At 31.8% G+C, this 14,089-nt stretch overlaps 1 protein-coding gene across 1 annotated transcript; it reads left to right on the forward strand.

The window, feature by feature from the left end:
- The first annotated feature begins 502 nt into the window (after positions 1 to 502).
- LOC116121799 (cinnamoyl-CoA reductase 2-like) lies at positions 503 to 11,483 on the forward strand. The gene is made up of 5 exons (XM_031407735.1): positions 503 to 613; positions 10,252 to 10,479; positions 10,636 to 10,798; positions 11,025 to 11,214; positions 11,307 to 11,483. Exons 1-5 carry the CDS (start codon positions 503 to 505, stop codon positions 11,437 to 11,439), a joined length of 825 nt encoding a protein of 274 aa, XP_031263595.1. The 3' UTR covers positions 11,440 to 11,483.
- Positions 11,484 to 14,089: the final 2,606 nt, after the last annotated feature.

Raw genomic sequence — 14,089 nt, forward strand, 5'->3', positions numbered from 1 at the left:
TTAATCATCGGATGAAAATTGTTTGAGTGATGTTGCGAGTTGCGACGACAAAATCGAACAATGTTCTCTCACCGTCTTTTATTGGCAGTTTATAAATACAACAATGCTACATATTTTTACACTGAAATTTTGTATCAGTCTGCGTGTCTCCTAACTCAGACTATACAAAATATTTAACGTTATTAAATTTTTTTTAAAATATAAAAATTTTAAAAGAAATCTGGAATGGACGAGCATCTATTTCAAATGGACGGCCATCTATTGTGTAAGGACGGCCATCCATAAGGAATGGACGGCCGTCCTTTTTTTTTAGACGGGCGTCCCTACTCTAATTAAAAAGCTTCAAGCTTCAAGTCCTAACTTCTCATCTTTCATAACCTTCTGCAGCTCACCCGACGTTGTTTCAAAGCTCGTAACCAATGGCTTCTTCTATGCCTTCCTCTACTTCTTCTTTCTCTACAGTTTTTCACGCTTTCGCACAACCCAAAACCCAGGAAAAGTTATGGATTGCAAAGAGAACCCATGCTGGAAAAAGGCAGATTTAGATGACCCAAGTAAAGATTTGATTGAGGGAGTCAATGAAGAAGCCATGGAAGGCCATGAAGAAGAAGAAGTAGCATCAAAAAAGCACAACAGATTTGATGGAGGGAGTCAATGAAGAATCCCTGGAGGCCATGAAGAAGAAGAAGAAGTGTGTAAAAAAGCACCATGGTTGTGCGAAAGCGTGAAAGATATTTTTTTTTTTTTTTTATATTTTGGTTATAGCATTTTTGGCTTCTGACAGGAAAAGAAGCTCCACCTATTTCGATGTAGTTTTTTCAGTGGATATAACATTTTTTATAAATGACCAGTTAGAAATAAGTTTTACTGTTTATTATGGGTTCGGTTATCTAATTAAAAACTGTCGCATCAAAAATTATAAAAAAAAATTATAAAATTAAATTATGAATTTAGCATTATTGAATTGATTTAATTAAAAAATTTATGAATATCCTCTTGATAGTGATGTAACAAGACGTTTAATTAAGCCTCATTTTAATTGTTAATTATTAATGAACACTACAGTGCTTAACGTTATCTCTTCTTAGCTAAGCTTCAGGGGTGGCTCCTTGTAATTTTCTAATTATATGATAATTTAAATAAAAATTATATAAATTAGCCAACCCATATAATTATTGGAAATATTATATTGTAATTAATGGTTTCAAAATTTTGAAATTCATAGAGTTTTATTTTTATATTATCCGCAACAGAATCAGAAAATAATTTTTGGGAGGGTTAAAATTTTTTTAAATAAACATTAAAGTTATTCATCTTTGTTGAAACTAGAAAATATAATTAATAAAGAAAAAAAAGCTAAACAATTTTAGAAGAATTTATATTAGGGTCCACCAAACTACTTTGGGGTTTTTTTTTTCTTTTTTGTGTAGGTATTATTATTTATTACATCATTATTAAAAAAAATTCAATAATAAATTATAATACTTGATTTTTAATTGTCACTCATTATTATGGTATATTCAACTTCGAGATACAATAAAATACATTTAAGTCGAGATGATTTTGAAGTTGACACTTGACACTAGAATCCCTTGCAATTGATTGAAGGTTTTTTATCCTCGGCCCTTGAAGAGAAGAGGCAATACTAAACGCCACTACGGTTTTAGGAAAATATTGAAAAACCCTTTGAAAACGGAATTGTCCAATCTTCTAAATGATACAAAATTGTTATCTAAAAATTAAACGCCAACGTTTTAAGCATCTAATTTTATAAATCAACTAATGGATTAAAATTCATTCTATCATATAAATTTGATAGTTTTGAAAAGGGTGATTTTGTATTATTTCTAAAGTACATTGTCTATTCCATCAGACCATCTCCAATCACAAATATTAAATTAGTGTAATTGTAACATCATTTTACTATTACATCTTTGATCCATTACACTAAATATTACATCCAAAAAAATATTATTTAGAATATTGTCTTTATTTTTCTTTTTATAAATTCTCAATAATTAATTTATTTTACTAATTACTTTTGTATATATTAATTAAATATTATGAATAATATATTTTATTAATTAACTAATAATAATAACTTAGAATATTATACTAATTTAAGTAAATTAAGCATTTATTAAATTAAGTAAACGTTTACATTTAAATTTAATATACATTTAATTTATTTTCAATTATTGAAGTTTAATATTTGCGTTATAATGAAGTTTTGTTTTTAATTTTTCATCATTTTTTTAAACTATATAACTATTACAAATATTAATATAAATAATAATCAAATTAACACAAATACAAATTAAAAAATTAAATAACAAAAATAAAGATATAAATGTCATTATATTGAAAAGCGGAAAAATCATTTGGCATTTTGGTGTAGATGAATAGTATTACACCAATTTGGTGTGACTTTTAGAGTTGGATTGAAGCAACATTTAGATACCATTTTGGTGTTTTATACTAATTTGGTGTCCCATTGGAAATGCCCTTAGGTATATGGTTACTAAAAAAAAAAAAGGTTATAAATAGGTAGGACGATATTGAAATCATGATAACAATTCAATCATTCATTTAAGTTAAATTTCATAATCAGTCAAATAAACAATTTTATTTTAGATTTAGGCCATTGGATTTATTCTTTTATGTTAGTGTAGGGGTGAGCGGTTCTGGATACCCTGCATTTTTCAGGAGAATCGAAACTGAAACCGCACAGTGCAGGTTCCCAAAAAAAGGAATCGAAACATGAAATGCAATGTCCGATTCTTTACCCCGGTACCCTATAAAAAATTAATTACCCCCTATTGATTTAAAAAATGACAAAAATACCTTAAAATTTTATAAATACACCCCTAACAAATTAAGAAAACCTATATTTAGTAGTTTTCAACTTTTGATTACTCATTCATTTGTATCCAATGTGACTTATAAATCCTCTAATCTCTAGGCAACACTTGAGTTCAATCAATTTATCACAATTCACATAAAATTTCTCAATCAAAATCAAAACACAAACAGGTTCCAAGCCGACTACTCACTTCAAGTTCTTTTCCCAGGTTCTGGTTCCGAAACCTGTAGGAACTGGAACCAGACCGGCACAAAGTTGGTTCCAATAAAATAGAACTGGAACCTACTATTGGAACCTACTCGCACAGTGTCGGTTCTTGATAGGTTCTGGTTCCAGTTCTACTCGCTATCCATACTCACCCCTACATTAGTGTTTGAATTCCTTCAAAGAAGAAAACAATCTCTCTTTAATCCTCATATTTATCTTGTATTACTTCCATCCACCATACTTTCAATTTTTTTACATTAAGGTTCCACTGAGCTTTTTCATCATGATATTAGCACTACTAGCTTAGGTAAACTTATGTACTATAATTTATTACTTGTTTAGTATAATTATCTTTATGAGTATGTTCTGTGGTTGCCGATATTAAAATGGATCTTCAAGTATTAAAATATAAGGTTTAAGTTAAAATTTTCACTGTATCTTATTTGCAACTCCAAGTTTGTGAACTGAGGTAATATATGAACAAGTACCTCAATAATCATAGAAAAAGAATAGGAGCTGAAGTTGTGATTCAAAACATAAACCTAAATTATAAAATGTTAAGTGAATGATTCCTAAGTAGTTCTAATGAATTTAAAAAAAAAGAAAAAGAAAACTATCATGTCTTGATGAAACTCGCTCTAGAGAGAACTTGTAATGGCTGGAACTTGAACGCAAGTGATTGTCCAGCGGTTATGTATGACCATAGGGTTTGCATGAAGGTCTTAGGATATGTTCTATGGCACTCAGAAGTTTACGATTTCTTTCGCTTAACAGGATTGAAATTTTGTGGGATTAACGGAGCTTGTTTGTGGCGATTCTGGTGGTGAGTTGCGAATCCGATCAAACAAGAAACCCAAGCTCTCACATTAATAGCGACAATGTGTGGTTTGGTGTCTTGCATTTTTGGGTTGTTCTTGTGTGTCTTATCCCTCACTTCACGTGAATGATCTCTTCTATACTACTGAAATACGATAATGCATGTTAATGGATTAATGCAATCATAATACTAATAATAATCATCGAAGAATAAAACTATTTGATAAATCACAATATAAGAATTAATGCAAAACAAATTTTAGAATAAATAGGATATTAATCATAAAAGATAAGGCATTTTTATTATATAAAAATAATAAAATAAAATAACAAAATAATATAAACGCATAGTTATCTAGATAAATTAATTAATAAAATGAATTTTTAGATATTGATACTTAAATAATTATCTCACCTTAATAAAACATAAAATCAAATAGGTAATTATATATAAATAAAGGGTTTTTATGAGATAAATCATATTTAATAAAATAGAATTAAATAAAAAAGGGGATTTTCATCAAAATAAATTAATAAATCTTTTAAAATCATAAGATAAACATTGTATATTGGTTTTAACAAAATATTTAAATAAAAGAAGAAAATTACAATTACAATTTTACCCAAATAAAGGCTTTAAAAGGGCATTTTTAGCAACTATTAAGAAAATAAAAATAATGATAACGAATTTATACCTTTAAATCAGTAGGAAAAATATATTTTTTTTTTAAATAGTAAAAAGGTCCTTTGGAAATAATTAAAATAAAGATAGGACTTGAAAGGATAAAACAGTAAGTTTTTAACAGAGAAACATTTTTATAAAATATAATACAAATCCAAAAACCATGAAATTTAAAATTGGAGCTTTTTTATTTTTCTAGGATTTTAGAAAATAGAAAATTAGCAAAAACCACTTTGTATTGAAAAATCAGCAAGTTGTCAAAATAGAGGTACTTTTGTAATTTTAGGTTTTTAATGAATGTTAGGAGATCACGCAGCAAAAAACATACATTCGAGATGAATAACATAAAAATAAAATTACACCACACAAAGAGACACGATATTTACGTGGTTCAGCATAATCCACTTATATTCACGGATGAGAAAAATCCATTATAGTTTCATAAACACGATATACAAGAGTACATAACACCATAAACCCGGTACATAAAACAGAGCGGAAACAAACCTAGTTTCTAACCACGCTCAACCCAGTACCTAGAGTGGAAACGATCCCAATTTCTAAGACACTTTCCCCATGGTGTTTAATAACCCTTACATCAAATACCATGTGTTCTCACATTCTCTTATTCTCTCGTAACCTTGAATTGGTTCTTAACCCTATATTTATAGGTAGTATATAAGATATTTTATTCTTAATAGAATTCATATTTCAATTCCTAATTGGACTCTCATAATTCTATTCCTATTTAGAATTGTATTTTTTACTAAAGAGTTTTCCTAAAGATATACAATTTTACATGGGAACAAATAGAACGAGCCACAATATCCCAACAGTGAAAACTGGAAAAGAAATATGTAATTGCTGCGAAATGAATGGATAATATGTAATGCACACAATGCTGTTTTAGAGGTTTTTTTTTTTTTTTTTTTTTTATTTTAGAAAATATTTTTAGAAAACAGTTTGGATTTGGGCTTTTCATTAATTTTCTCGTAACTTATTAAGACTAAGGTCCAATTAGAATCCCTCCAAGTGGGTCTTCAAGAAGTACCTTGGTCCTAATAAACCTTATTGGACAACCTATCATTCCACACCATAATAACAATACCCCATGAAATTGCTTGGGCTCAGGGTCTACCAACGGGTTAAGGATATGAGTCCAATATATCTTGTTGGAGTGTGAGATGGTGTTGAAATCGCTTTTAGCCTTTACGGGTTGCCTTGACAAAAGTGGGCATCAACAGCTTCTTTTAAAATATATTAAGTTTCAAACTGATTATAAAATAATCAATTTTATAAAAATATTCTAAAAGCTAAGACGGGTAGCTTTTAAAATTTCTAAAACTGATTTTACATTGTAAAACAACAAATATACTTGCACATAATTCTTTAAATTACAAACTTAACTTAGATAAACATTTTTTTATTTAAATAAATTATTAAAATTACTAATTTATAAAAAATAAAAAATACAATAAACTGGTAACGGCCTATCAACAGTGGTTGACTAGTGGTCAAAGTCGACCAAAGGTGACATGTTGATGCCACCATTGGTTCAAACAAAACCAAAAATTGTCAATCTATAGGAATTTGGTTGAATCATCGGATTTCAACCTCTCATTTGGCCACATAAGGTGTCCAAAGCTTTAGTCATCTTTTACAGCAAAAAATGATACAAAATCTTGTGCTTCCACTAGATTCCTATAGATTGGGATTCTTTGGTCTCGATGGTACTAGTTGTGCCCTCACATGCAACCATTGACCACCGGTCAGCGATGTTTACTTGATAGTTAACTGACGCCAACTAGTCCAATATTTCAAAATTTTCAATTATTAATTATTTAATATAAATTTTAACACAATTTAAATGTTTATTAAATACTTATCAAAACACAAAATTTAAAATTATAATGGCTGTGTTTGGTAGAGTATTAAGAGTATTATTTTTGAAAAAGTTGAATTGGGTTATTATTACGAGAATATGACTTGAATTTGAAAAGGTGTTTGGTAAATTTTTGGAAAACAATTTCTGAAAATATTTAGATTATTTTTTAATCCCCTACATTTGTTAATTTAGCTAAACACCCCTACAATAAAAGTTTTAAAATTAACAAAAACACCCTCACCCCCTATTAAATGCCGACAGCTGGCCGCCACCACTGGACGATGGCTGAAAGTTTTCAGAATGGTGTACGACTAGCTAGATTTAGCCGGTAGTGCACCGATTTGGCATTTTCCTACCAGATCCATGGTGGATCTAGCCAGAAAATGTTAGATCGGCGCACACCGACCACATCAAGTTGGTCATGCACCATTCCGGTAGATTCCAACCACCTTTTGGCAGTGGTGGCCGACTGTCAGGAATATGTGAGTGAGTGGGGATGATTTTGTCAATTTATAAACTTTTATTATTGCAGGTGTTTAGTTAAATTAACAAACCTAGGGAGATGAAAAAATCCAAATATTTTGAGTTGAATTGAATTTTGAGGATATTTTAACAAATATGTGTTTTGGATAGGATAATATTCATAATAATGAAACAAACACAGCCCATAATATCTTAAGAACTGAAATGTCTTTTTTGGTCATTATACATGCAACATTAATTTCAAAATCTAATTTACCAAACACACAATCATAAATTTTGAACATCACAACAATTATAGAAGTAGTATTTACCAAACACATAAAAAATTATTTCTGAAACTAATTATATTCAAAGTTGTGCAAAAATTGATTAATCTTAAAACTACATTAACCCTAAACTAGCCATTGCTCAATTCAAATTGTTATTAAAAAGAAAAATAAACTAATTTTATGAATATTAAAAAAATTTCCCATGAGATAAATAAGGGTAATTCTAATTAAATTATTATTAAAAAAAATTAACTACTTTTTAAAATGGCATACCCATAATAAAATAAAATTTTAGTATAAAATGGAAGTTAAAAAAAATGATGGAAATGATAAAATAGTGAAATGAAATGATGTAAAGGTTAAAATAGACTTTCAAAAATAAATTAATAGGAAAAAGAATTTAGTAAAGGATTCAAAGTTCAAACGGTAAAACAGACCTTTTTATTTAACAATAAGGAAACTAAAATTTAACTGACGGTAGGGGCATCCGATGCTTTTCAAATATTGAGGGTCGTTAAGTTTCTCCAGGGGTTTAATAAATAACCAGTAATAAAAATTCAATATAATACATAATGAAGTAAATATGTAATTAAATGTTAAATACCTTGTAAGCGATTGTAGTCCTACNGTTTTATAAATAGTAAAAAGACACGATATTTACGTGATTTGACATGATTCGTCAACATCCAAAGATGAGAGAAATCTAATATAGTTTTATAAATACAATATACAAGAGTATACAAAACAGAGCAGAAACAATCATAGTTTCTAACCACATTCAACCTAGTATCTAAAGTGGAAACGATCCTAGTTTCTAAGACACTCTCTCTATGGTGTTTAATAACACTTACATCAAATATCATATGTTCTCACATTCTCTCATAACCTTGAATTAGTTTTCACCCCTATATTTGTAAGTAGGATACGAGATATTCTAAATCCAATAGGATTCATATTTCAATTCCTAATAGAACTCCTAAATTCTATTCCTATTTACAAAGAGTAACCATGTCCAATTTTGCTAGCATACAATTGCACAGTAACCATGCCAAATTTTGTCGCCAAGATTTGAGAACCAATCCGCCTACAACTTAAAACCTGTTGTAGCCTGTCTCTTATGTGCATTCACCATCTTGGAAGAACTCATCTCTCAAGTCACAACTTGGAGCTCTGATACTACTTCTTAGGAGATCACATAACGGAAAAAATACATTCTAGATTTATAACGTAGGAATATAATCACATCACATAAAGAGACATGATATTTACGTGGTTTTGTATTACTCACCTACATCTACGAATGAGAGAAATTCACTATAGCTTCATGAACACAATATACAAGAGTACACAACACCATAAACATGGTACATAAAACAGAGCTAAAACAATCATAGTTTCTAAGCACGCTCAACCCAATACCTAGAGTGGAAACGATCCCAATTTCTAATACACTCTCTCTGTGGTATTTAATAAACTTTACATCAAATACCTTGTGTTCTCACATTCTCTCATTCTCTCATAACCTTGAATTGGTTCTCACCCCTATATTTGTAGATAGGATACGAGATATTCTAATTCCAATAGGATTCATATTTTAATTACTAATAAGACTCCTAAATTCTATTCCTATTTACAATGAGTAATCATGTCCAATTTTGCTAGCATACAATTGCACAGTAACCATGCCAAATTTTGTCACCAAGATTTGAGAACCAATCCACCTATAACTTAAAACCTGTTGTAGTCTGTCTCTTATGTGCATTTGAGATTAACAATGTAGGAATATAATCACACCACATAAAGAAACACGATATTTATGTGGTTTGATATGATCCGTCTACATCCACAGATGAGAGAAATCTATTATAGTTTTATAAATACAATATACAAGAGTACACAACACCATAAACCTGGTACACAAAACAGAGTAGAAACAATCATAGTTTCTAACCACGTTCAACCTAGTATCTAGAGTAGAAACGATCTCAGTTTCTAGACACCCTCCCCATGGTGTTTAATAACACTTACATCAAATATCTTATGTTCTCACATTCTCTCATTCTCTCATAACCTTGAATTGGTTCTCACCCCTATATTTGTAGGTAGGATACGAGATATTCTAATTCCAATATGATTCATATTTTAATTCCTAATAGGGCTCCTAAATTCTATTCCTATTTACTAAGAGTAACCATGTCCAATTTTGCTAGCATACAATTGCATAGTAACCATGCCAAATTTTGTCGTCAAGATTTGAGAACCAATCTGCCTATAACTTAAAACCTGTTGTAGTTTGTCTCTTATGTGCATTCACTATCTTGAAAGAACTCATCTCCTAGGTCGCAACTTGGCGCTCTGATACAACTTGTTAGGAGATCGCACAACGGAAAAAAGACATTCAAGATTAATAACGTAGGAATACAATCACACCACATAAAAAGACACGATATTTACGTGATTCGGCATGACCCGCCTACATCCACGAATAAGAGAAATCCACTATAGTTTGTTTCATGAACACAATATATAAGAATACACAACACCATAAACCTAGTACATAAAGCAGAGCAAAAACAATCATGGTTTCTAAGCACGCTTAACCCAATACCTAGAGTGGAAACGGTCCCAATTTCTAAGACACTCTCCCCATGGTGTTTAATAACCCTTACATCAAATATCTTGTATTCTCTCATTTTCTCATTTTCTCATAACCTTGAATTAGTTCTCACCCTTATATTTATAGGTAGGATACGGGATATTCTAATTCCAATAGGATTTATATTTCAATTTTTAATAGGACTCTTAAATTCTATTCTTATTTACAATTGTATTCTTTATTAAATAATTTTTCTAAAGACATACAATTTCACGTATGAACAAATAGGAAAACGAGCCACAATATCTCAATACTTGTAATAGAGCCGATCACGTAATTTAATGGTCTCACAAAAAAAGGAAAAAGAAGACCAAGGCAGTTGAAGTGTCAAATGGATGTATCACCATTCACTTTCGATTGATTTTTTGTATTAAATATTTTTCTTAAAAGTGGTGTTTTATTCTCTTTCCCATTTCAAATACTATGCTGCAGGTAGAGGTAATTGAACCTGCTGTAAAGGGTACACTCAATGTGCTGAAAGCATCTGTTGAGGCAAAAATTAAGAGATTTGTTTTTGTGTCTTCTGGAGCTGCTGTTGGCTTGAACCCCAGTTGGCCGAAGGATCGAGTGATGGATGAGACTTGTTGGTCTGATAAGGAATATTGCAGAACAACTAAGGTAGCACCTGTTGAATTTACCAGTACATCAAATTCAGATGAATTGCTCCTTATTCTTTATTTTTCTATTGCTGACAATTTTGAGATGTAATTAGAGCAGAAAATGTTTTGTTTAGTAGTATACAGTGAATGTTGAGTTCTTTTATGTTCTTACCAGAACTGGTATTGTCTTTCCAAAACGGAAGCTGAAAGTGAGGCTCTGGAGTTTGGAAAAAGAACTGGGCTTGATGTTGTGAGCGTTTGTCCCACCCTTATTCTCGGGCCACTTTTGCAATCCACATTGAACTCAAGTAGCCTAGTACTTGTTAAACTTTTGAAAGGTACCTACTTGTACTGTGCCTACCTTGGATTATTTGTTATAAATGTATGATTTGGATCATGCTCCTATCAGTAACAAGGTTGTTTTATTTGCATGTTTGTGATCATAAATGAGTTCTTTGTGTCTGTGTGGTTACTGATTTTTCCTCTGAAACATGATTCCTTGCATGTTTCATTTGAGATTTAGTCTTCTCATTAAATTGGTATTCTCGCGATCTGGCTGTACAGAAGGTTACGAGACAGTGGAAAACAAGCTGCGGATGATAGTTGATGTGCGGGATGTTGCTGAAGCCTTGCTTTTGGCATATGAAAAGCCTGAGGTAGAAGGGAGATATATATGCACAGCATACATTATCAGAGCTCAGGAATTTGTTGATAAAGTGAAGAGCATATATCCTAACTACAAATATCCTCAAAAGTGAGTGTCATTTTGATGAATATATACTCAACAAGCTTGACTTATAATTACTTTTATATGATTTGTTCACAACATCACTTTTGCATTGGCAGCTTCACCGAGCCAGGGGAGGAAAGAGTGCTAACTTCAGAAAAGTTGCAGAAGCTGGGTTGGAGTTACCGGCCATTGGAGGAGACTTTCGTTGATTCCGTTGAGAGCTACCAGAAAGCTGGGATCTTAAATTAAGAAAGTTGACATTTTAATATATGCGTCCACTTCTATCTACGTAGAAGGAGGATATGTTTGGTGTAATAATAATGCTTTCAAGGTTAATAACAATGTTCCGAAAACCGGACCGGACTATGACCCATTCAAGGGTCCGGTTTCCGGTTTGACCGGTTCTTATAAAGTTACATTTTAGTCCCTAAATGTTTGAAATTCATCAAAAACCCCTATAATACTCCCTTAAGGTTTGAAATCTGTCTAAAACACCCCTATCACACGAAGAGACTGGTGAGTGGTGGCAGCAGTGATGATCGACGGCCAATCGAAGTTTGGAATCATAGGGCTTTTGATGTATAGGTTCCGGCGAATCTGATGGTGATGTTAGGGAGTTCCATCAGCGCCGGAAATTGCTGGAATCAAGAAGGAAGTCCAACGGTCACGTGAATTTTAGGTGGAAGGCGAGCGACGAAGGTGGGACGACAGCCACTGAAAATGGATGGGTTTTGTCGTGGAGATGCCGTCAAGTTGAATGGTGGTATTTTCTCCGTCGAATGATGCCGGGATCCAGCGGGATTGAGTTGCGATTGGACCGTGACTCGACACTATTCTGACAGTCCAACCGCGGCTCAATCAGATTTAACTGAAAATACCGATTTTTAGAAGATACTGGACTGGAGATACCGCTGGCTGCCGGTCGAACTGGTCCGATCGGACGGTCCGGTCTGGTTTTCAGAACATTGGTTAATAAATATTTGAGAATGGGTTTTTTTCAGCACTAGCAAAATAAAAAATCTTACTGAAATGATTGTAAACCTCCATTAACCAGTTTCAAGGTGTAAAGATCAAAATAGTCAGTGGACAACAAAATTTTGAAGATGAACACAAGAAAGTAAAACAATCCAACTATTGTTTTTGCGTTTGGAGCCTCGGCATATCGACGAAGATACACCATAATTATGCCTCTTGCACTCATTTTGGACCCATCTTTTCTGTGTTCTTTTGTGTCTCAGAGTCAATTGATAAATTAAGTACACTTGAAGAATCTAGATGACATCCAGGGGTTTTTTATGCCAACAACCAGAATAATAGTGCATAGAAACAACAAAGCTATGATTTCAGAATCTGTAAGGTAAGATAGGATATAGAAAAAAATCTTACACAAATGAAATGATCATTTACCTAAAAAGTTAACCAGATTCAACTTTTAAACATCGAAATAGTCAATGGAAGATTACAGTTTTGAAGATAACAGAAGAAACTAGAAAGTGAAACAATCCCTCTTGTTTTTATTTTTGGAATCCGGCCAATGGTTCTTGATTGGCCTTGGCATGTTGATGAATGATGAAGAGACACCATATATACCGGCTGTTAGAGCTCTACCTCTACCTTTTGCACTCATTTTGAAGTTCCCTCCCTGATTCTGTGCCTTTTTAAAATTAAAATTAGTTAGGGAAGAACACTTGTATAAGCTTGTTGATTTGTGTAATTGAAATCGTATATAGCGAGTTTAACTTTGCATTATATATTATGCTTTATTCAGTTGCTTTCTAATAGATTCACATAAAGAGCGAGAATTAGTGGTTGTTTTACTCATCATTCAGAAAAATTGCAAAAGCAAGGCTGGAATTTTAAATTATTAAAAAAACAAAACAGAAATAGACATTTGGGTTTATCTTTGCGACTTTGTAACCATTAATCAAATGTCGGAATATTACTATATAAGCATATTCTTGAGTATGTTATTGGTAACAGAAATGAATCTAACATGATCTCTCAAGTTCGAGTTCCTTTGAAGGTAAAAGAGCAAGAGGAGAATCTAATATGATCTCTCGAGTTTGAATCTCCATAGTTGCTAATAGGGATGACACTGGAGGTTGTACTTGACCAGTAATTTTAGGATATTAAGGGATTAGTTAAGGTATGTGTAAGCTGATCCGAATACCCTAGGTCATATAAAAAAAAATGTTATTGCTTAGGAATGCTTAATAATCGAACCCATTTGTACATCATTTGAATATATTGATATAAGTCAAAATAATATCTTCTTTCTTATTTCCTGCTGGACTTTGATCCCTCAATGATTGACATTCACCTAACTCAGCAAACATAAACTGCCAACTATGCCTTCATCTTACAGCTTTTTTCTTGTTGGATAAAGAGAGATTTTTCAACTGCATATTTGTCAAAAGATACTTGGCTTAATGAAAAGTATTACAGGCAATCCCTATTGTTTAATCCATTAATACCTATTGGTTAATGGTCTCACTTTCAGCATCCTTTGTGATAATCGAGGTGGTTAAAAAATCAAGAATCATGTCTATGCTTCAATTAAGGTGAAAATTGCGTTCTTATCAAAAAGCAGCCAATAAAACCAGATCACAGAAGGCCTTTCAATATTGAGAATATTGTCCATGTCCTTGCTCTAATATGGTTTAAATTTCTTTCAAGCGAATAATAATTCTTTAAAGTTTAAACGGCTCGAGTAGAAATGGGTGTATATCAAAATTCGAAATTGGGATACAGCCAAGGACGAGAACCAAAACGCAGATATTGACTTGTCAGGTTTGTTTTGTCTTGACAAATAAAGCGGTTGATGCTGGGTCGGCATTTTAATATTGTTATTCATCTGGAGTATTCTGCCGTTTTAACAAAACTGGATTGAGAGAAGAGA

This window comes from Pistacia vera, unplaced genomic scaffold (assembly GCF_008641045.1).
Source record: "Pistacia vera cultivar Batoury unplaced genomic scaffold, PisVer_v2 Contig1288, whole genome shotgun sequence".
NCBI lineage: Eukaryota > Viridiplantae > Streptophyta > Magnoliopsida > Sapindales > Anacardiaceae > Pistacia > Pistacia vera.

What these genes read in the sequence shown, in the direction of transcription:
- LOC116121799 (XM_031407735.1), top strand. Translation starts at nt 503, where the DNA reads ATGGATTGCAAAGAGAACCCATGCTGGAAAAAGGCAGATTTAGATGAC. An exon ending in AATATTGCAGAACAACTAAG is followed by an intron (nt 10,480 to 10,635) that starts GTAGCACCTGTT and finishes TGTTCTTACCAG; the next exon opens with AACTGGTATTGTCTTTCCAA. An exon ending in AACTACAAATATCCTCAAAA is followed by an intron (nt 11,215 to 11,306) that starts GTGAGTGTCATT and finishes TTGCATTGGCAG; the next exon opens with CTTCACCGAGCCAGGGGAGG.